At 50.8% G+C, this 22,528-nt stretch overlaps 1 protein-coding gene across 6 annotated transcripts in view; it reads left to right on the top strand.

Annotated features, from left to right (window-relative positions):
* ADISSP (adipose secreted signaling protein) overlaps positions 1–19,913 on the top strand; it is a 163,619-nt gene extending 143,706 nt beyond the window's left edge. For 3 of the 6 annotated variants that reach the window (XM_075128176.1, XM_048846461.2, XM_048846464.2), the window contains exon 6: positions 15,787–17,175. In XM_075128176.1, the coding sequence (XP_074984277.1) occupies positions 15,787–15,887 (101 nt within the window). In that variant the 3' untranslated portion in view covers positions 15,888–17,175. Of the gene's footprint in view, positions 1–15,786; positions 17,176–17,364; positions 17,440–18,546 lie in introns of those variants that run through there. The other 3 variants (XR_012668253.1, XR_012668252.1, XM_048846465.2) reach the window with 3 other exon arrangements.
* Positions 19,914–22,528: the final 2,615 nt, after the last annotated feature.

The following is a 22,528-nucleotide window of genomic DNA, read 5'->3' as shown; positions in this document are numbered from 1 at the left end:
TCAAGGTATTTAGGTGCCTGAGGGCTTCTGAAAATCCCACCCGGCGCCTACCTGCATCTTTAGGTGCTAAATCCCTGGACAAATCTGGCCCATAGTCTCCGTGCCTCAGTTTCCCACCCATCCAGTGGCGAAAACAGCACTTTCCTATTGTACATGAACGATTGCGAAGCGCTGAGAGGATAGAGACCCCATAAGGACCTGAGGTGACAGAGATGCCCCAAGGGCCCCCTGTTATTTGCCTAAAGAGTGTGGGAGAAAAATAGGAAGGCCAGGGGAGGGGTTCTTAACTGCAGCAGCCATCTGCACTCGTGTCCCCACCGCTATAGACACCCCATGCTGCATGCCGGGCTGCATGCTATGGAGATCTGACAGATCCACCCTCTGTCACCATCCCCTTGGGCCAGGGGAACGTTGCTTGGCTTCACCGGGACGACATGTTTACAGGGGTTGGGGCTTCCTAGCAAAGGGGAGCTCCGGGAGGCATGTTGGGGGGTGTCTCTTGCCATTCTCAAGCCAGCTGTGCGGGCTTGAATTTTCTGATTGTGAATTTGTTGCTTCCCCTCTGCGTGAAAGTTACGACGAGGGGCATCCCCCGTGTGCATCGTGGGCAGGGCTGGGGCGAGAGGTGGCGCGACACTTTAAATCTGTTTTAGAAGCTTGGCTGGGGTGTCGCACCAAGGCTAGGAGCCAAATGGAGGCCCAGATTTGGGGCTGGGAAGGAATTTCCCCCAGCTCAGATGAGCAGAGCCCTTGCGGGTTTTCACCTTCCTCTGCAGCCTGGGGCACGAGCACGATCAGCACGTGGATCATGTGGGCACATCTCACCTAATCAACCCCCTCAGGCATTAGCCGCTCCTCGGTCCCTCCTGTCCTCTGCTTCGGCCACACAGCAGTTCGATCTCTCGGGGACTGAAATGCTGAGTTTGACCCAAGTGACCAGGTTCCACGGGGGGGTAACAGGGTGGAATGAAGCGGCCTGGCCTATGCAGGAGGGCGGACTAGAGCAGTGTTTTAAATCGAGCAGCTGTTGTCCCAAGTGTATTTACTGAGCTAGCCCCTTACTGGCTGCGTCTCCCAGCAGTTTCAGTAGAAGTTTCAGACGCTCAAGCCCCGGCAGAATTGGGCCCTGGCTCGGGTCAGGGGAGTCCTCTGTCTCAAAGGTGCTGACTTCCCCACTTCACCCTCGGTGCTCTACCGCCCCCATTCCCACCCCCACTCCACCCCTTCCATACGGCCCCGCCCCTGCCCCGCACCGCCTCTTCCCCAAAGTCTCCGCCCCCTCCCTGCTCCTATTCCAACTCCTTCCCCAAATCCCCGCCCCGGCCCCGCCTCTTCCTCGAGCACGCCACATTCCCACTCCTCCCCCGCAGCACGCTGCCAAACAGCTCCTCCCCTAGTGCCCAGGAGAGCTCTGCTCCCTGTGCGGGATGGCGTATCTGCGCCCGTGCATACCTTATCCTAGTGCAGCTAGGACACTGCACCGCTAATGGAACGATGGAGCTGTGAGCAGCAAAATCCCACGCTGAGGACTTCAGACAAAATATTGTACCTGGTGCTATGAATTTCCACAGTGCTCTGCAAGCCTACAGCTGCCTCCCCTGCCCTGAAGGACTAAATAAGGCAAGATGAAATGTAGGGTGCTGTGTGTGGGGGGGGGCAGGTCCATATAGAGGATAATAGCCTACTACTGCTGCCGTTCAGCTGAGCTGATGCCTTTAGCTCAAGTGATGGAACTCTATGTTTTGGTGCAAAAGGGTCAGGGTTCAAACCCTGTTAGCTGCCTGGTGTGTGTCTTGGGGGTTCACAGACAGAGACAGTAACAGCTCAGGAGCAGAAGGTTGCTGTGGGGGTTATTGATAAGGAAGGAGGAAATGTTTGAGGTAAGTTGCTGTAGATTGTCTCCAGTTAAGCAGCCCCCATCTCCTGCCTACTTCCAAGCAGGTACAGTGCAGGAGGAGAGCCCCATGGGTTCAGGGAGTCCCCTAACTAACATGCAGAGTTTGTTGGTGTTTCTGTCCAGAAAGGGCTGCTTGTGTTTTACCCCTCGATTCACAGATTCCGAGGCTGATCACCTAGTCTAACTTCCTACATAACACAGGCTGAAGACCTGCCCTGAATGAATTCCTTCGAGCTAGATTCCTTTGGAGCTCCTTCGAAAGAGAATTTTGTGGGGCTTTTTCCTCCTCTTATAACCGAGTGCCTCGATAAGATCCAGTTCTTGGAGATGCTGCTTGGCGGGTGTTGGGGGGGTACTACCCCCTGGCAGTTAATGGAGGGATGTAATTCAAATTCTTGATTGGCTTCCCAAAGCCACATGAACATGGCCAAAGGTGTAAACAGGGGCAAAGGTGTTGGGTCTCTGTCAGAAGTGGGTATAATCCATCAACAGCTGGATCCCACAGAGGCTGGAGCTCAGGGGGTCAAAGCAGGCAAAGAAGGTGAGGTAGAGAAGTGAATTGCACTCTTGAATGGCTCTCCGTCCACTTGGGGTCATACTTGGTTCCTGAGGAGCCTATCGCTGACCCTCGGTGTACCCCACAGCAAATGCACTGATAGGAACGTGAGATCGTACGATCTTACACACCTGATTCCCCATCAGACTTGTAGTTGCTGGCTTCTAAATCTTACCGCAATGCACCTTAGTCAAAGTTAAAAGGGGTATGGGAGCTGCTCAGTGGCTAAGGCTCAGGCCTGTGGGAAGCAAGAGACAGAGGGTTCTGTTCCCTGGCCCTGCAACCTGGCAACTCACTCAACCCCCTCTGAGCCTGTGAACCCCCTGACACGTACACCAGGCAGCTAATGGGGTTTGAACCCTGGCCCTTTTGCTCCAAAACACAGAGTTCCATCACTTGAGCTAGAGGTGTCAACTCAGACAAGTAGCAGAAGTAGTAGGCTATTATCCTCTATCTGGCTCAGTCTATAAAATGGGTCTGCTTGCCCAGGGTGTCTGTGTGTGTGTGAATTGTGATTGGCAGTCGTTTGTCGAGTGCTTTGAGACCCATGGATGGACGTGCACAATCCCAGTCACCACAGCAGTGATATTAGCACTGGTTCTGAAAATGAGCGTGTCCTGCTGTCCACCTCTCATGCAGTCTGCTGTCGCTGTGTCCCCCATTCCACCTGAGCCGGCAGTGCGCCGCTGACTCGGCCGGCGGCTGGGTGGAAATGCTTTTGGCTCGTCACATGGTGGCTTTTTTGTTCCCCACCCACACAGGCTGCTGGGGCGGGTCCATGTCCTCCCATAAGTGAAACTGGCCTGCCCAGCTACGCTGTCCAAGCTGAGCAATATGCAGACAGCAAACTAGCGCACCAGTCTTGCAAACACAGGCATGACTCCAAGCCCATTACGCAGCCCTGACGCGGCTGAAGCACGTGCCGAAGGGTTTGCAGGATGGAGGCCTGGATTTAGATTTTTTCCCCTGATGTTACTAATCTAGTTATTATTAGTAACACCAGTCAGAGACACAGAGCTTGTTTCCAGGCCAGTGTTTAATCCGACAGTGCCCCCCTAATTCCCTGAGCTTCTTATCAGCCCCGCTCCGGCATCCCAGCAGAGCTCCCACCGACCCTGATAACAAAAAAAAATAGCTGAGAAAATTAGGTTTGGAGATCGGCCATGGACAAAACAGCTTTTCAAGCTCTGAGACCGAACTCCCCTGGCACCTGCAACTGACACTTGGCATCCACTGCCTGCCAATGGAGTGATAACCATCTCGGATGGAGAGAGAGAGAGAGAATGGGGAGCCAGGACATATAAGGCCTGATCCAAAGCCTCGGGCAGTCAATGTGCAGCTCCATTGACTTCAGCGGCCTTTGGATCAGCTCCTTACAACGGATCAGCCAGGCAGGGCTTGTTGTACCTCTGGCTGCTCTCAGCTGCATGGCTGGGGAATAGCTGGATCTGTACCTCTTCCTGGAAGGCAGCGCTTGTGTCTGCGAGTGCTAAGGCGGTGCCCTTGCTCGGGGCACGGGCACCCAGTGCAATTCAGATCTACCGCAAGGAGAGCTGCAGAGGTTTCTGCTGAAACAGCCGGGTTCCAGCGCAGATGCAGCCTTGCATCCTGCAGCTCCTCGCTGCAGCGTTCTACGGGCTGACGGCTTTGCCGTTCCCCGGCAGATCAAAATGGGCGGCTCTGCCCGGGCAATGCAGCAGAAGTGGCATTGGCAGAGCTCTTGGGCAGGAGCTGATGGAGATGGAGCGGGCTGCTTAAAATGGCCTCCCCCAGCCTCTCAAAGAGCTGAGGTAATAGCCGCAGGATCAGCATGTGGGAGGCCCAGGCAAGTGTGTAGGCCAAAGGCAGCAGTGACTTAAATGGAGGTGTGGATTATACCTGAGGTGTAAGCGGACACCCAGACGCCCTCATGCTGAGCGTGTGCTGTGACCGTAATTCGTGGTGAACTGGTGTGAATCCGGAGTAACTTGGGAGTGGCAGGCTGGGTTTACACCAGTGTGACGGAAATCGGGGTCTGATCCGATCAGAGAGAAAGGAATGTCACTTGACATTCAGTGAGCGTAGCTCATGCACTGAGGAAGTGGAAAGCGGCTGCTTTGTCAGTTGCTTTTCTCCGTGAGTCGCTCCCTATACCAGACCCGGGGCTTAAATCATGAATCCCAAACACTGAATTTGGTGCTAGAATATGCTGACTTTACTCTGAACTCAAACTTACCTATGACATGGGAGCAACAGTGTGATCCAGTCGACAGAGAACCAGGAATCGGGAGACCTGGGGTTTCTCCCTGGCTCTGCCACTGGTGCACTGGCACTGCGGGAAACCTCCCTGTGCCTCAGTTTCCCCATTTGGAAGGTGGGGAATGGACTTACCCGCTTGTCTTTTTACAACCAGAGGAGAACTTGTTCAGCCATCAGTGCCCACCACAGCCAGTTGTTTCCTCTTCAGCTAATGTGACGTGCCCAGAGGCCATGGTGATGGGTACCCATAAGGAGAGGGACGGGTAGTTAGTGTCAGAGACGCTCTAGGATCCGTGATGCCCTAGCAGCCCCCTCGGATGGGGTTTTCCAATCTGTCTCAACTCCTTGCTGCCACCTGCTGGCTCTGTGGAGGATTCATCTTTCGCTCTCTCCCTGGTTTAGTTAGAGATGGCTTTCTCCTTAAACACATTACGATATGCAGAGGGCGGCTTTGGAGCTGATTCTGTGTAATCTCTCCTTTCCCTCTGAATAATTACCCGGCTTTGGACACATCCTATTAATGGGCCCGACGCTGCTTGTCACATCCTCTGCGTCTGCTGCTCCTGCGAAACTCCGTGTGAGCTTCTGAGGGTCTGTAACCACTGCTGGACACCTCCCCCTATATTCAGAGAGCTGGATCCCGTTCAGTAGCCCCAAGGCTGCTAGCTGGGGGAAACCTGGGATCCCCTCTCTCTGGCGGTGCCTTTGCTGGGATCAGGGCATCATCCGAGGCCAACGGGGCGCAAGTGGCTGGGCTCCAGCTCCCCGGCTCCGCTGAGGCTATGAGACACGGTAGACCCTTGGCAGCGTTCTTGCCCCTGGACTTGCCGAACGGCAAGTGACGGGGCTGCCTGTCCGGTGGGGGTAGTAACCTCCCAGCCGGTGTCGCACACGCAGGATGCGGCTCTTCTATGGGTTCGTTAGCAGCCCGTGGAATTTGCAAAGATGAATTCAGTTAGTGGAGTGCAGCCTCCAAAATGCAAAATGCTGGTTGCCTGGGAACCCAAATCTGGCTTTGCAGTGGGGCAGAGGAGTGCTGACTTTCTTCCCCCATCCCATGGGAACTATTCCTCGAGCCCCCGCAGTAACTGGGAAGGGCTGGGGTCAGGGGATTCCCCAAGTAAGATTACACTGAGCCTGCTGCCTTCACTGAATGCTGGGTCTTGCCCGCATGCTGGAGCCCCCGCTGAGCCATCGGACAGGGTTGGATGGCAGCATGGGGGAGCTACGCTGCTGTGGGGCCTGGGAAGCGACGGCAAGGTGGTTCTGGTTTGGGGGTCCCTGTGGCAAATACGCTGGCCGCTAGGGAGGGCTCCTGAAGGAGAAAATAAGGCTGTGGAGGGAGACCGGCAGGGTCTTTGCCCAAGCCTCTGTCCCAGCTAGGCCAGGCTCTGCTCCAAATTACATCAGCTGCAGTGACTCCCTTTGCTTCAGTGTCAATGAGATCGGGCCCCAAGGCACTGGCCCAAGGTCCCCAAGGAATCTGGTGTCCTGGCGTCTCCTCTCCCAGGCTAGTGGCTTTACAGCGCATTGCACAAGGAGACCGTGGCCCTGATTCAGCAAAGGACTTAAGCGCATGCTCAAAGTTAAGTACATGCTTTGTGGAATCAGAGCTGGTTGATTCTAAGGAGGCAGGTTGGAGGTTCCCTTGCAGAAGGTCCAATCTGGAGCCATCCTTTACAAGCATCAGCCCTCGAATTAATATCCTGCCTATGTTAACATCACACTGTGCAGGAAATTTGTTTTCTCTGGTGCCGGCGCGCGAATGGAGTTAATGAACTGGAGATGAAGCCGAAGTGAGATGAGGGGGCCATTAGCAGTGATATGCAGAGCAGCCTGTCCCCTCGCTCGGCAGATGGGAGCAAAGATTGAGCGGCAGATCCAATGAAATGTGTTTTTTAATAAAACTTCAAAACTTCAATAAAAGCCCCAGGAAAACTGGAGTCCTGCAGCATTTTGCAGCTGATTTTGCTGCAGGGAAGTGACTGGCTGCCCTGCGACTCCTGGCACAGTTGGGAAGGAGGATGGTCTGGGGAGCAGAGAATTGTGGGGTGTGTGGGAAGGTTTCCAGAAGCACAGAGATGGACCTAACCCAAACCAACCTGTCTGCTGACCAGTTTCACCTTCTGAAGGTCAAAAATGGACCTTTCCTCCTAGAACAGCACCCCTAGTGGCTGGGCTAGGAAATGGGACAGCCCCCAAAGTCCTCAGGCCCAGGAGACAAGCAAGTCACCCGAGGGATAAACTTTTTTGGGTGTATTCTAAATGTAGGGGGGTCTGATTTAAATCCAGGCACTTTAAATCACCAATGAGAGAGCCTCGATTTAAATAATCAATTTTAATCAACTTTTCCATTGGTACTTCAAAAAGAACAGGAGGACTTGTGGCACCTTAGAGACGAACACATTTATTAGAGCATAAGCTTTAATGAGCGAAGTGAGCTGTAGCTCACGAAAGCTTATGCTCAAATAAATGTGTGCGTCTCTAAGGTGCCACAAGTCCTCCTGTTCTTTTTGCGAACACAGACTAACACGGCTGCTCCTCTGAAACCTGTCATTATGTATTGGTGCTTCAGTTATTTTCTAAAGAAAGGTACATTCGCCTTGCTTGATACAACCATTAAAACATCTTCATTTACAACTAAAGAGAGTCTTTACTCTAGGCTGGTATCTCTTTTTGCTCCCTAGGGGGGGTGCACTGTAACTACATAATTCTATTTAAGCAATTCCTGTATGTAGCCTGATATTTTCAGATTCATATTCATTCATTGTACACTTTTAGTATGCTAGAAAATGGTGAATGACACGTTGCTTATTTACTAGAAAATTAACTTATTGGCCACGATTTCTGTCAAGCTGCATTGGGGTGGTAATTGGACTTTAATTAAACACAGGGCAGCCTATAAAATTTATTGTTACTAAACAAAACAAGCCCTGACTGCAGTACTTAAGCTATTGTGCCATATTTATAGAGCTTGACCTGAAAAGTAAGATGTTTTCCCCTGATTCTTTATATAGAGAAGCAACCTTTAACTCACAGTTTTTGATAGAGGCTCGTGGATTCAGCATTTATATTTTGTAGTTAAATATGTTAAGAGATTACAATAAACTTAGGCCCTTGACATATTTTGTGTTAAATTCAGATTTCTTTTTAAATAGGTTGATTTTTAAAAAGAAAAACTTTTTATAATTTAAATAACATAAAAAATATCCAATTTAAAGCAAAAAACCCTGATTTCCCCCCCACCCCCCAAATCACTGGTTTTTATCCACCCTGTCTAAATGTGAGATGGGGATGGAATTAGCCAGTGTGTGCTGGGAGTCGGTGCCCCATGAGAGGCTGAGTTGGCCAACCCAATCAGGTTGTTTGGGGAATAAGGGCCTGTTTGTCTGTTTGTTCAAATAAGCATGTGCAAAAATGCATGCTCAATTGCATGCCTAATGTGTGCGTGCAGCCCAGGTCTCCTGCGCTGTGGTCCAGTGTCCACACTGGCCCTCAATCGCACATGCAGACAGCCTGCTAGCGGTGTAGCAACCTGTGTGCACGCATTGCTACTGAGTTTGGGCAGTTGCGAGAATTGCATGTGCAGATTACGTTTTGTGCCTGCAGTTCATATGCACAGGAAGAAATCAGCCCTTCGGTCTCCAAGGCCAGATTATAATTATTTCTACAAAGGACGTAAATAGAAGGGACGAAGCTGCACAGCTCCTCGTTTGATCAGAACTTCCCCAGAATTGTGGGGCCAGGAGCGTGTTAAGCTCAGGGATGTGGGTTACAGTCTAGTTTCTGCTTGCTCTCCAATGTATTGGAGACCGTTACCCATCACGGAGTCGTTTCAGACTTGTTGCCTTTTCAATCTGGCTGCCCTGCTGCAGCATGAGGAATCAACTTGAATTCCCTCCACCCCATGTGCTAAAATGCAGCCCCAGTTCCCTTGGAAGTGACCATGCAGCAAATGAAGGGTTTGTGTTGTACTGAGATTACCAGCTATTACTTTCTGAATAAGGGGTTTCCTGGTCCTGCTTGCAGACTAGGTGTTTCTGTGGGGAAGCCTGCATTCTGGGTCTTCAAGATTCAATCTGTAAAGAGCCAGCCCAAAGCAAGGGGGTTAGTCATATGTCTCTATTTTAGGGAGCAGCCTGACTTGTGTCTCTCTGATGTTGGTTATTGCGTGTGTTAAGGTGCTGGATTTTAAGAAATAAAGCAGTGTTACATTGCAAGCTTCCAGCAAGAGTATTTTCCGTGTTTTATCTAACTTCTCTATGCATATGCCACGAACAGAACAGGATCCTTGCCAGTCTCAGGCTGGTGCTTCCCCACTGGTCTGCCAGCAATCCAAACCAACCAGCTGTTTTCATTCTCTGTTTAAACATGATGATTTTAGGCACCTTGGCATGTGAAGGATGTGCAACTCGCCTGTTCCTGCCAAGATCTGTTCTATGAAGGTTCTTATGCCGCACCCGTCACCATGGCCTCTGCCTGCCTGGCTCTTGGGGGTCACAGTTTGACCACCTCCCATTTTAAGCCATAAGCCTGTGAGTCCTAGGGCTTGTCTACACTACAGAATTAGGGTGACTTCAGTTGACCTACAACGAATGCAGTAATTAAATTGGCTGTTGGTGTCACACTGCACTACTTCTGGTGGTGGTGCACATCCTCACCAGGAGCACTTGCACTGACTGAAGTGGGGCATTATGGGGCACTGGCAGCCACGCAGGGCTCATAGCTGGAACCTCTTTCCCACACCCTGGGGCTGACAGTCCCAGCTGAGAGCCAGGTGGTGGGCTCAGTTCCACAACAGGAAGCTGACCAGCAGTGAAATTGACATTCTTGTCAGTTTCATGGCTGCCCTTGTTTCATATTTTGTCTCTGGCTCTGGCTGTCAGCCCAGGTGGGGCTCACAGCTGGAGCTCCTGGGCTGACAGCTGGAGACCATAATAGCAGCCATGAAACTGACAAGAATGTCATTTCCACTGCTGATGGTCTCCCTGCTGTGAAACTCAGCCCAATGATGGCATCACAGCTTGGGCTGTCTGCCCCTAGGAGTGGTGGGGGAGCTCCCACTGAGAGCCCCACACCGGGCTGTCAGCTTGAGCCCTGCTGCCACCTCCCAGTGAGGGACTGGGGGCAGGGAAGGAAGAAGAGCCCAGCCACCTCCCAGTGAGGGATTGAGGGTGTGGGAGGAGACCCTGAGCCTGGGCAGTGGCTGGGCTCAGGGTCTCCTTCCCTCACCCCAGTCCCTCACCGGGAGGTGGCAGCGGGGCTGTGGGCTGTCCCTGGCAGTGGGGCTCCAGGCTGTGAGCCCCATGCAGGTCTGACGGCCAACAGGCAGTGTAGGTAACACAGTGTCTCCATCGACCAACGCGCTGTCTCTGCCTCTCGCGGAGGTGGGGCTGCTCGCGGTTTAGTGGGCGAGGTACATCGGTGGGACCGACATTGTAATGGAGGCACTTACATAGTTAGGTCCACGTAAGCTGCCTTATGTTGACCTAGTTCTGCCGTGTGGACCAGGCCCTAGACAGCAAAGCAGATAAGGAGAGGGTCCTATAGACTGGGGTTACAGGTGTGTCCCTTTTTATTGTACATTTAACAGGGGGAGATGCCTGGCTGCCTGAGCAATGCAGGGGGGGTTGGAATTACCCCAGTTCAGACCAGTTCTCCACCTGTATTCTCTCTCCAAAGGTGGCAGGTCACACCTGTGCAGAGGAAGGTGCTGAACACCCCCTGGTGAGCAGTTAAGGAAGAAATTTCTTCCTAACCCCCATGGCTGTCTGTGTGTTCAATAGGAAAAAAAGGTTTTGTTCTAGCTAACTTGTGGTAACAACACCCCCAAGAGAAGACGTGGCCCATTGGACAGCGTTTGGTTTATGCCCAAAGCAGGAGAATTTACATCCTCATTAATGTAACGCGGGATGGTTACTTCCTTTGGGCCATCCGTTATTCTGTGTCCTCCTCTATCATGTCCCCTCTTAGCCATCTTCCCTCTAAGCTACACAGTCGCAGTGTAATCTCTCGTCATAAGGAAATCTCTCCAGGTCGCTAATTGCTTTTTTGCCTGTCTCTGAATCCTCTTCTGCCCTTTGAGAGAGGGCGATGACAAATGCATGCAGTAACCCACTGACTTGTGTAACCAGAGGTGCAGTCCTAAAATGCAGTGTCTCCCTGTGAGCCTGGCCCTCTAACCCCAACTCCACACTGCGGTGAGAGGGGCACAGGGGACGGAGTGGAGCTGGAACGCCATTCTGACCATTGCTGCACCTCCATCAGCAGAGCTGGGCAAAACTTTTAGGACAAAACTTTTTTCCAGTGAAAAAAATGCAGATTTAGTGACACTGAAATGTTTTGTGAATTCACTTCGGTTTTGCCAGATTCATTTGGTGGAGGGGTGTGGGTGTGTTTAAATGACTTTTTCTTGTTATAAACATTGAAAATGTTAAATTGGTTGAAATTGAAATGAAACAATTTGTTCCATCTGAAACTCATTTTTTGGACTTTTAAAAATTACCAGTGAATTGAAACAGCCTCGAGAACGGAGCTTGTTCGTAACTCTGAACAAAACGTTATGAGTAGGACCCTACCAAATTCACAGTCCATTTTGGTCAATTGCACAGTCATAGAATTTTAAAAATTGTAAATGGCCTGATTTCAGATATTTCAGTCTGAAATGTCACAGCGTTGTAACGGTAAGGGTCCTGGCCCAACGCTGAAGGCAGCAGAGCAGAAGTAAGGGAGGCACGGTACGGTATTGCCATGCTGATTTCTGCCCTGCTGCTGGCGGGGTGCTGCCTTCCGAGCTGGGTGCCTGGCTGGCAGTTGCCGCTCTCTGGCCACCCAGCTCTGAAGGCAGCGCAGAAGTCAGGGTGGCAATACTGCGACCCCACTACAATAAGATTGCAGCACCCCCCCACGACCTTCTTTTGGGTCAAGACCCCCAATTTGAGAAACCCTGGTCTCCCCCGTGAAATCTGTGTAGGATAGGTTAAAAGCACACACAAAAGACCAGATTTCACAGTCCATGACGTGTTTTTCACAGCCATGAATTTGGTAGGGCCCTAGTTATGGTTGTTCTTTCAAAAGTTTAAACTGAACATTGACTTAATACAGCTTTGAAACTTTACTACGCAGAAGCAAAATGCTGCTTTTAACCATCTTAATTTAAATGAAACAAGCACAGAAACAGTTGCCTTATCTTGTCAAATCTTTTTTTAACTTTCCCTCTATTTTTGTAGAAGTTTGTTTAACACAGTACTGTGCTGCACAGTATTGGGGTTTTTGTCTCTGCTGCTGCCTGATTGTGTACGTCAGGTTCCAAATGAGGGGTGTGGTTGATGGTCAGTTCGTAACTCGGAGGTTCACTGTAGTCATTGTTTGCACAGCTGTAATCATTCAGCTGTCCACATTGACACCAAGGTCCTTTCGCTGAGTTAATGCAGCTGATTTCAGTGCATTCAGATTATTCCTTCCAGTGCACGTTGCCTTGCATTTATCAGCTTTGCATTTGATCGTCCATTGCATTTCGCCTGGCCTAGTTCGGTCCTTCGTTCTCTCTGCACTGTTGCCTTAAATAAGGCATGAAGTTTCAATGGTGCAAGTCATTAACCACCAGAACAATTTCCCAAGGGTCATGGTGGATTCTCCATCACTTGCAATTTTTAAATCAGGTTGGAATGCTTTTCTAAAAACTCTGCTCTAGGAATAATTTTGGGGCAGGTCTGTCTAAATGATCACAATGGTCCCCTCTGCTTTGGAATCTGTGAGTCTAAATAATATTGTGTCATTGGTGATTTTTGCCATCTTGCTGCCCACCCCATTTTCCACATAATAGATCCTTTAAGCAAAATCCTAAATAGTTGTGAGCTGAGTGAACCTTGATCCATCCTCTCTCACAGAGCATAGTAAGTTATGAGCAAATGTGGGATTCTGTATAATTATTTTTTTGTTGGCTAATTGGAAATATTTATTAGAATAGGGATTTAACAGTACTTTGTTACCTCTCTATATATCTCTCCTTCCAGTAATGTAATTAGCTTTTTAATTGGCTTCTTTGAATCATAGATGTGTAGGACTGGAAGGGACCTCACAAGGTCATCTTGTCCGGTCCCGTGCACTCAAGACAGGACTACGTAATAACTGGACCATCCCTGTTAAGTTTTTGTCCAACCTGCTCTTTAAAACTTCCAACGATGGAGATTCCACAACCTCCTGGGCAATTTATTCCAGTGCTTCACCACCCTGACAGGAAGTTTTTCCTAATGTCCAACCTAAACCTCCCTTGCTGCAATTTAATCCCATTGCCTCTTGTCCTAGCCTCAGAGGTTAAGGAGAACAATTTTTCTTCCTCCTCCTTGTAACAACCTTTTATGTACTTGAAAACTGTTCTCATCTCCCCTCTCAGTCTTCTCTCCAGACTAAACAAATCCATTTTTTTCAATCTTTCCTGTAGTGAGATGACTCACCAGCACGGTGCCTCCTGCTGGTCGTCTTGAGAATTAGCTCAACTTCAGCTCCGGAGTGCCCTCTGCTGGCCAGTGCCTCATCTGCCTCAGGCCCCATGTCCCTCCTGGACCCCGGTGCCCCTTTACCTCGGGGTTCTGCCCCAGCAGTACCCCCCACACTCTGAGTTTCCCCTCCAAGGGGAACCCCCAGCCCTCTAAACCCACCTTGCCTCAGTGGCTACTGCCAGTCATCATCTAGCCCCTCTCACTGGAGCAAACTGCAGTCTGTAATGGCCACTCATCATTGGCAAGGGGTTAGGACCTGCTGCCTTTGGCTATTCCCAGGCTGCTCCTCTGCAGCCCCAGTACCTCTGGAGGCCTTCAACAAGGCTTCAGCCTGGGGTTTTACCAGGCTGGAGCTCCCCAGCTCCCTTCACCCTTCCCCAGCACTGCTCTGCTTCCGGTACCTTGCTCCCAGGCAGCCAGGCCCTTCCCACTCCAGGGCTAGAGTGAGACTCCTTCAGCTCCTGGCCCCCAGCCCTCTTATCAGGGCCAGCCGGGCCCTGATTGGGGAAGCAGCCCAGCTGTGGCCAGCTCAATCAGCCTAGCTTGGGTGCTTTTAACCCCTGTTCTGCAGGAGTGGGGCAGCTGCCTCACTACATTCCTTCATAGATCATGTTTTGCTCTTCTCTGGACTTTCTCCAGTTTGTCCACATCTTTCCTGAAATGTGGTGCCCAGAACGGGACACAATACTCCAGTTGAGGCCCAATCAGCGCGGAGTAGAAATGGATAATATCCTGTGGATCAACAGTAATTTCTCTGCTGTTAAGTTCCTGTCTATGTCTCAGAATTCAGAAGAATCGATCAGATTTAATGATCAAAGATGATCTCTCCCCTATTTCACACACAACTCTTTATTCACCTCTGCTTCTATATACATTATTACTCATTTCACCCTCACTCATCACTGGTGTTCTTTGACAGTGAAATTACATTCAGTATAATTAATTGATCAGAAAGCCATGCAAACTCTGCAGTTGTGGTATCTTTCAATTTTTTTTCTTGACCTGGAAAGTGACAGAAAGCTTGCAATTTAATATTAATTTGCAATGAGGGAAGTGAGAGGATGTGATCATTGTCAGTTTTGTTAACTGGAAATTTTAATAGGGAAAAATCTGTGTGAAAGATGAGAATCTCCTAAAATACTCCCTGTCACTGAACTTGTGGCATTGCAGAATATGGTATTTGTACTCTTTTGTACAAGGAACGTCTGGGAACGTGTATTGTGATTGTTTTGTTTGTAAGGTTTGACATTCCTGGTATTTCTAACCATCCTTATGGATGGAGAAATCTTGGGATGATTCAGATGTGAAGTAGGAGCTGCTAAATGAAAGGCTGTATGCCACAATCTCCACCGGAGATCTTGCCACCCACCTATGCCCTGATTCAGGCAGGGACGTAGGCATGTGCCTACCTCTAAGCATGTGAGTAAGCCTCATTGACTTCAGTGGAACTACGCATGGGCTTAAAGTTATAACCCATCCTGAAGGGCCATCCTGAGTCAGGGCCGGATTGCATTAAACAGGTGTTAATAAAAACGGTTTGAAACAGTCTCAATAAAAACCACACTCTCCCCATGAATCAGGTTTCACTTGCTCAGTTTCGCAGGTGCCAGTGTAACGCCAACAAACCCGGCGGCGGCGGGTGGGATCAAACCTGGGAGATCTAAAGCTTTGTGTGTGAACCTCTACTGCATGAGCTAAAAGACAGGTGGCTCTTAGGCACTGCTGTAGCAGAGGGTAGGCAACCTATGGCCCGCGTGCCAACGGCCGCATACGAGCACTCACGCTGTCCGGGTCCTGGCCACTGGTCTGGGGGGCTCTGCATTTTAATTTAATTTTAAATGAAGCTTCTTAAACATTTTAAAAACGTTATTTACTTTACATACAACAATCGTTCAGTTATATATTAAAGACTTATAGAAAGAGACCTTCGAAAAACATTAAAATGTATCACTGGCACGCAAAACCTTAAATTAGAGTGAATAAACGAGGACTCAGCACACCACTTCTGAAAGAACAGGAGGACTTGTGGCACCTTAGAGACTAACAAATTTATTTGAGCATAAGCTTTGGTGAGCTACAGCTCACTTCATCGGATGCATTCAGACAGGTTGCCGACCCCTGCTCTAGCTGATCTAGTGGCCACTAGAGGGCGACAGAGCGCCACACCAAGCAGGCCGGAGTTACACCGGCATGGAGGACGCTGGACTTAGAAGGCAGGACACCTGGGTTCTGTTCCCTCCTGTGTGACTATGGGCGAGCCGCTCCTTCCCCTCCCACATTTTGTCTCTTTAAACTGTAAGCATTTGGGGGCATGGACTGTCTCTTGCTAGGTAAAGTGCACAGCACCCCGGGGCCCAACTTCTAGGCCCTATTGATTTACAAATAATAAGAAACTCCTTGTCCAGAAAGCGACAGAAAGGTGCTTGTGAACGATACCAGCTGCGGTCTCACTGGAAGGATCGATATCCCTCCCTCCTGGGAAGAGAGGGTATTTCCACGATCCATGCCTAAGCTAGTGTAGCCGGGTATCAGTGAGCAGCCGGTGATCTCCGTCCCTGTATTGCTGTGTGAGCAGAGGCCATTCTGTCTTGCAGATCGCCACCACGGCACACCCATGCTGCTGGAGGGGGTCCGGTGCGTCGCGGCGGAGCTGGAGTACGATTCGGAGCAGAGCGAGTGGCAGGGGTTCGACTAGCCGCTGCGGACTGCTGTCTCCTTTTAGGTTTTAAATTTAAGCTTGAAATGTAAGAAAAACAAATAGTTCACTGGCTGCAGGATTCTGAACGCTCTAGTTTTGTGGTCACCAATGGAGTTTGTCTTGTGAGGTCTGGGTGCTGCGCTTCCCCCCTTCCCCTAATATCAAATCAAACCGTAGGCCACTAGTGTAAAGAGCAGGTGGTGATTTAATGACTCCAGCTCCGAGCTGAGAGCAAAGCCAGGGCCGTCACGGATTGGGCCAGGGTTCTCGTCCTCTTTTCAGCCTTAAAACTAAACTCTGTGTGTGTGCGTGCACGGGGCTGTACATGCTGGCATACGAGTGCATGCCCGACCTCCTGAGCAAGTGTCACCTACTGGGCATCTCGCCTATCAGAATATTATTTCTTATCCTTAAATGTTGGTTATTTTTTCCTTCTCTCTAGTGATCTCATCGTCGCATGTGGTGGTGTCCAAAGTTTCTACAGCTGCCTTTTAAAAACAGAACAGCTGCTGTTTTCTGCAGCCCCCAGTGCTGGGGTCGGTAAAGACACCGGGTGGGGTGCTGTAGCGTCATGTGCTTTGGCTGTTTAGTTTGTGTTTAGTCTCCGGAGTAGGTCCAAAAACCAGGCATTTGTTGCCTTCCTGAGATTCAGGAGCCATCTCTTGTCGCAAGCCACACGGTGTCTTTTTCTCTTTCTGCTGCTGCAATTGTACTTTATTTTTCATGATCTTCCATGATGCATGTTTAAACGCTTCGGGCTGGATTCTGAGCCCAGTTGCAAATCTGGAATTAACTCCACTTTCCCCCAGTGGGTGGCTCCAGATTGATTCCGTTGACTTTTGGGGAGCTAACTCCAAGTTTACACCATTGCTGACTGAGAGCAGAATCTGTCTCGTAAGGGTGCATTCTGCCTTCAGCTGTGCAGATTGAACTCGCTCTAAAAGCCATAGGGTTTGTGGGCATGTATCTGAAGGCAGAATTTCCCCTTTAGGCTGGGTCATTTGAAGGCATTCAGGAGAGTTGGGGATCAGTCCCATTGGGGGTTGGGTGCTTCACCCTCATAGACACCTTTGAAAATCCCAATCTGAATTTTCATTTCTTAAATGTTGTCTGGTGGTTTTTGTTTTTTAAGACACACGGCACAAGGACCAGATACAGTGGTTCCGTTTTGAAAGCAACAGAAGGATTTATGTGCCTCTCTCTATATACGTGTACGTGTGGGTTTTTTAAGTACAAAAAAAATCTATAAAGGAAAATAATAAACTTCAGTTGAAACAAAACAGAACTTGGTTTGTTTAGAGTAAAACTCTCTCCATTTTTTTTTTTGTTTGTTTGTCTTGGTGCTAATTTGTGTTTGCACAGTGCTGGGCCTGCTTTCGCTAACAGGCTGTAGATTTTTCTCTCTGTTGTATACTGGGGAAAGCCAATTTTAAAATAATTTTTTGTAATGTCTTGAAAATCTTTCTGTTCAAAGTTCGACTTCCTTGGGAAAGCTGCAGCAGGCGCTTCTGCAGAGCAGCCTCCGGAGCTTCACTTCAACTTCCTGGAGGTACGGATTATTAGTTAATGTTTGGCTAACCATGGCGCCTTGGAGCCCCAGCCATGGACCCGGATCTCACTGTGCCAGACGCTGGACAAACACAGAACAAAAAGGCAGTCCCTGCCCTAAAGAACTCACAGTCTAAGTCAGGGGTGGGCAAACTACGGCCTGCGGGCCAGATCTGGCCCATCAGGGCTTTGGATCCAGCCCGCTTGATTGCCAGCCCCACGCTGCTCCCAGAAGCAGCTGGCACCACGTCCCTGCGGCCCCTGGAGGAGAGGGGGAGCAGAGGGCTCCGCACGCTGCTCTCACCTGCAGGCACTGCCCCCCCGCAACTCCCATTGGCTGGAAACGGAGAACCGCAGCCAATGGGAGCTTCGGGGAAGATACCTACAGGCAAGGACAGCTCACAGAGCCCTCTGCCCCCCCCCGCTTCCCCAGGGGCCGCAGGGACGTGGTGCCGGCTGCTTCTGGGAGTGGCACTGGGCCAGGGCAGGCAGGGAGCCTGCCTTAGCCCTGCTGCACATCGCTGCCACCCCGGAGCCGCTCAAGGTAAGCAACGCCGGGCTGGAGCCCGCACCCCGAATTCCTGCCCTGAGCCCCCTTCTGTACTCCGCACCCCTTCTGCACCCCAACCCTTTGCCCTGAGCCCCTTCCTACACCCCACACTCCCTCCCACACCCCAACCTGCGCCTACATTCATGGCCCTGCATGCAATTTCCCCACACAGATGTGGCCCTTGGGCCAAAAAGTTTGCCCACCCATGGTCTAAGTATAAGACAAGAGAGAGCTGGTAGAGCCAGACAGAATGCGAGCACAAGGCCGGCAGGCCAGACAGTTGTTGTGCAACACACCAGCTATGTCGCGTGTTAAGGTTATTGTTGGCATCACAGCAAATGAGAGTTAAAGAGGGATTTGATGGGGTGGGGACACTCGTGTTTCCCTTTTCAGAGATGCCATTCACTTCAGATTCATTCAGAGAGTGAGTTGCTTGAGGGATAGTGGCCAGCTGCTCAGAGTCAGATACCACAGGGATGGGCTTGCTATGAGGATGCAATTCAACACATAGTGTTGGAGAGGAGTGAACAGAATCTCATGGCTACATCCTTGTCACAGCAAACCCTTCTGCACGGGGCCCTCTCCGACCAGCCCCACCCCGGCCCAAACAACCTCAGTGATCCGAAACTCAGATGAGCAGTGTTTCGTGGGTGAGGACTTTTAAGATTCTTTGTCTTCTCCAAGCAAAAGCACAAGGACCGGACCCTTTCATGCTGACCTTGTGGAGTAGGACCTCACCTGGTGGGAACACGGGCCTGGAGAATGTGAAGAGCAGGGATTCCGCCACAACCGTGGGGAAGAATCTCGTGGGCCAGGTTAACAGCTTATTCTTATATAAGGTGGGTCGGTTGTTAGAACATGAAATGTGCTCGCAATGGGCGTCTAACACTGCCACCCCGGGCTGTGACAGTTTGCGTAGGAAACCTGAGCTCAGAAGTACGGCACAGCGCAGAAGGAGCATCCTTCAGCTTAGTCACGGCCACAGTGGGATTGGGTAGTTTAATGAAAGGGGGCAGGGCTTCAGATGTGTCACGTCCCACCTGATCCTGTCTCTGGGCTGCAGAAATGCTTGTCTCCTTCCTCCACTTTATGGCCAACTGCCATGGCTGCCGAATGAACACATCTCCAGTGCTGGTCTGGACACATGCCGAGGATCAAGATATGCTTGTGGGGTGTCTGTGTTACACAGTCTGCCTGGGCTTGTGTGCAACATGCCATAAAGCTTTTCCATTTAACGTTATCCGGCCTGCTTGCCTTCCTGGCAGGGGGATTTGAGACAGCTGCTTAGCAAGGACATGCCCGTGAACCACTGTCCCTGGCCAGGAGCAAAGCTGGCATGGCGAGGGGATCCTTGGTTGGGATGAGGCATGATCTAGTTCCTGCGACCAGACTCGGAGCTGGACACCCCTAAAGTGTCATGGATACATGTGCTGTTTGTTACGTTCCTGTGCCAAAAACGCATCTCATCCAATCATGGAATAGAAACATTACCATGTGCCAGAGGTGAGCCAACCACCACTAGCGGGCGGGAACGTTCAGTGAGCAGCCTTGAGTTGGAAAACGGTCAGAAAACACGTGACTACTGAGTGCAGTCGAAGGAAACTAACCAATTTTCTAGCTGAAAAAGGAATAGAATTGAAATGACACGATGAGCGTACTTGTCCCCTCTGGCCTTGAAATCCAGGCAGCACAAGTCCTACCGAGTGGCAGTGTGTGCTAGTGGGTAGGGGACAAGCCTAGACTTGGGGGACCTGGCTCTATTCCTGGAGCTTTCCACCCACCCACTCGGTGTGTATCTTGTCAATTTTGTCTGTAAGTTCTTGGAGACCAGGACTGTCTCTTACAATAGCACAGAGGAGCCCCCGTCTCAGTTGGGGCCCCAAGGGGCTACCGTTCTGCAAATAAATCACACGTTTCGGGTTGAAGTTGAATTACGTATTAAATACCAATGAGACGCCGTCAGCGACCAGAGCCTCACGGCTCTGGAAACCTCTCCAGCTGCCGTTTGGGTCATCCAGCCAGCCGATAACTTAGACCTGGTGTCCTACGCCCATGCGCCACCTGGAAAGAGGAAGATAGATGGTGGAGCGTGGAATATGCACCGGCACAGAAATCACTATCAATCCCTTCCCCTGCCCTCTTGGAAGCCTTCCAGACATTAACTGGATAATTGCTTTCTGCTGCTACTCACTGTGTCTATAGATTGCAGGCATCACTGGAGGCAGCAGGGTTTTCCTTTCCCTAAGGCAACTTGCGCAGTGATTAAATCAGCTTGGAACGAAACCTAAAGAGGGGAGAACACAGCGCCCACTTTGGCTAACTCCCCAAAGACCCTCACTGCACGGTGCCATGTTACAGCAGCCCTGGCTGTCCACACTGTGGAGCCGGGGAGTTAAATTAGAGACACCAGGTTAATGGCTTAGCAGCAGAGAGCATCGGCCCTTGAACAGCTCATGCTGGTCTGTCAAGCCAATTACCGCAGCGCTGCTGTTTGTTTGACTTGACAGATTTCAAACAAGGGGAGCAGAGAGCGTGCTCTTGGGATTAAGGCACCGCAGCTGGGTTGAGAAGACTCTCAGCTCAACGTCTGCTCTGCTCTGGACTCCTGGTGTGACCTTGTGGAAGTCTTTTAACCGCTTTAGGTGTAGCCACACTGTGCTGTAAACCCAGGTCTGTGGGACCAAGGCTTGGGGACTCAGTGTTTCCAAGCCTACGCTTGAGCGTCCACACTGCATTGTAAACTTGTAAACCTTACGAGTGCTGGGCCCCAGTCTCACAGTTGTGCTAACGCATCCATATTGTGCTACGCCGACCTTCTGACTCGGGCTGCGGCTTGAGCTGCATCCACACTGGAAACTGGCTGGGCTTGGGCCCGAATCACAACAGGACTCTGGCTCTGACCCACCCTCCTAGTAGCAGCGTAGGACCTGGGTCCTAAGTGTGTTGCTGAGCTGTCAGTAACTTGTGTGTGGACGGAAGGGGGCTTGGACTCAAACCTGAGGCCATGTCTGGGCTTAGTGTGCCGTGTAGCCACACCCTGTGTTCCCCCAGCAGAGTCCTTCATATTTCACAGATGTGTTGTGAGCATAGGCTATAGAGAAGAACCAGCCATCACTTGCCAGGTACTGCTGGCCTGGGCTGGATTCAAACTCCCAGCCCGCTGCCCCGAGTTCTCATCAGTGCATCTTCCTCAGGCATTGTAGGTGCCTTTGAGTCACTGGAGGGGTCCTGGGTTCAACTCACGATGGCTTGTCAGACTAACGAAAGCTTCACCTTTGACCAAAGCTTCAACCCCACATGCCGTGAATTGAGTTCAAACCCGCTTCCCCATGGCCAGTGGTTCTCAACGTGTTGCCTTGCTAGGACCTGTTGTGTTAACTGGTTCTCCAAATATACCCTACGGGTGAGCTCCACTGCAAGAACCAAGTGAAAGGTCATAAAATGTCCCAGATCCTGCTTCTCAACCCATTTCCCATTGCAGGCCGCATCTGCAGCTCTCTGTGTGTTCTGTGGGCTGCAGCCGCACGGTGTCTATAGTCCCTGTATGGCCCTGAGGAGGTCACGTGGGCCGCAGCTGTGTGCTGATTGGACCGCGGGTTGAGAACCACTGACCTAGACCAATAAATGCCAATGGAAAAGGTACAAAAGGGAGCCAGGAGAAGTGAATTAAAAAGGCCCACTGATGTAACTCAAGGACTGTGTTAACATTATGGCTCATATGCAAGAGACACTGGGGACCGGAAATCAGTGGAGCAAAATTGGTGTGTGGGAAATTAGGCCTCATTGCTGGACAAAATAATGAAGGGACGGGCTCTTCTGCCATCAGGGCCGTGTGGGAACTTGAAAGGAACACATTTGTGGGAGAAAAATCAAGCAGCAGCTGTCTGACAACTGCTGGCCAGGAGACGGGTGAATGGGAAGGCGTGAGCTTTACTATCATGGTGGCACAGCCAGGACCATGTGTGTCGTCGTCCTGACCAGACCAAGTGCGGGACCCAGAGGGCCCCACCACCTCCCCTGGCTCCATCTGAATCCCAAACACCACCTGGGATGTCAGACTTTGTCAAACCCCCTTCCTCTCATCTCCCGGGTGTGTTTTTTCTTTCCCCACCTTATTTCCTATCCCTCTCCTGTTTCCTTCTGTCTAATCAGAGCTTGGTTTAGCTGGCCAAGATTATATTTTGCAACGTAGCTGTGAGCCTGTGACCAGAAAGGCAGTAAAAGCAGGTCCCTAGCTAGCCTGATGCTGCTACGAGTTTGCCAGGGCTCGCAGTGGCTGATGAGACCATGGGCTGGGCCTGGGTTGCGCAAGCAGTGAGCTCACCAGTGAAAGGCAGCACCGGAGGCAGACGCCGTGTTTTCTCTCGGCTGCTCTTTTCTCTCTGGGGACGTATTTGTCTTTTAGCAAATCGGCTCGGTCTTTAACAACAACCACAACAGTGACTGCTCCAGCCCATCTCAGCTAATGTCCTCTCTGTTCCCCAAGCGGAGGGGTAGCATCATCTTTGGTCCCACCTAGGAGCCTGTCAGACAAGGGGCT

The sequence above is a fragment of the Caretta caretta genome, chromosome 4 (genome assembly GCF_965140235.1).
Source record: "Caretta caretta isolate rCarCar2 chromosome 4, rCarCar1.hap1, whole genome shotgun sequence".
Taxonomy (NCBI): domain Eukaryota; kingdom Metazoa; phylum Chordata; order Testudines; family Cheloniidae; genus Caretta; species Caretta caretta.
Note: the sequence above shows the minus strand (reverse complement) of the source record. Positions and strands in the feature narration are given on the sequence as shown.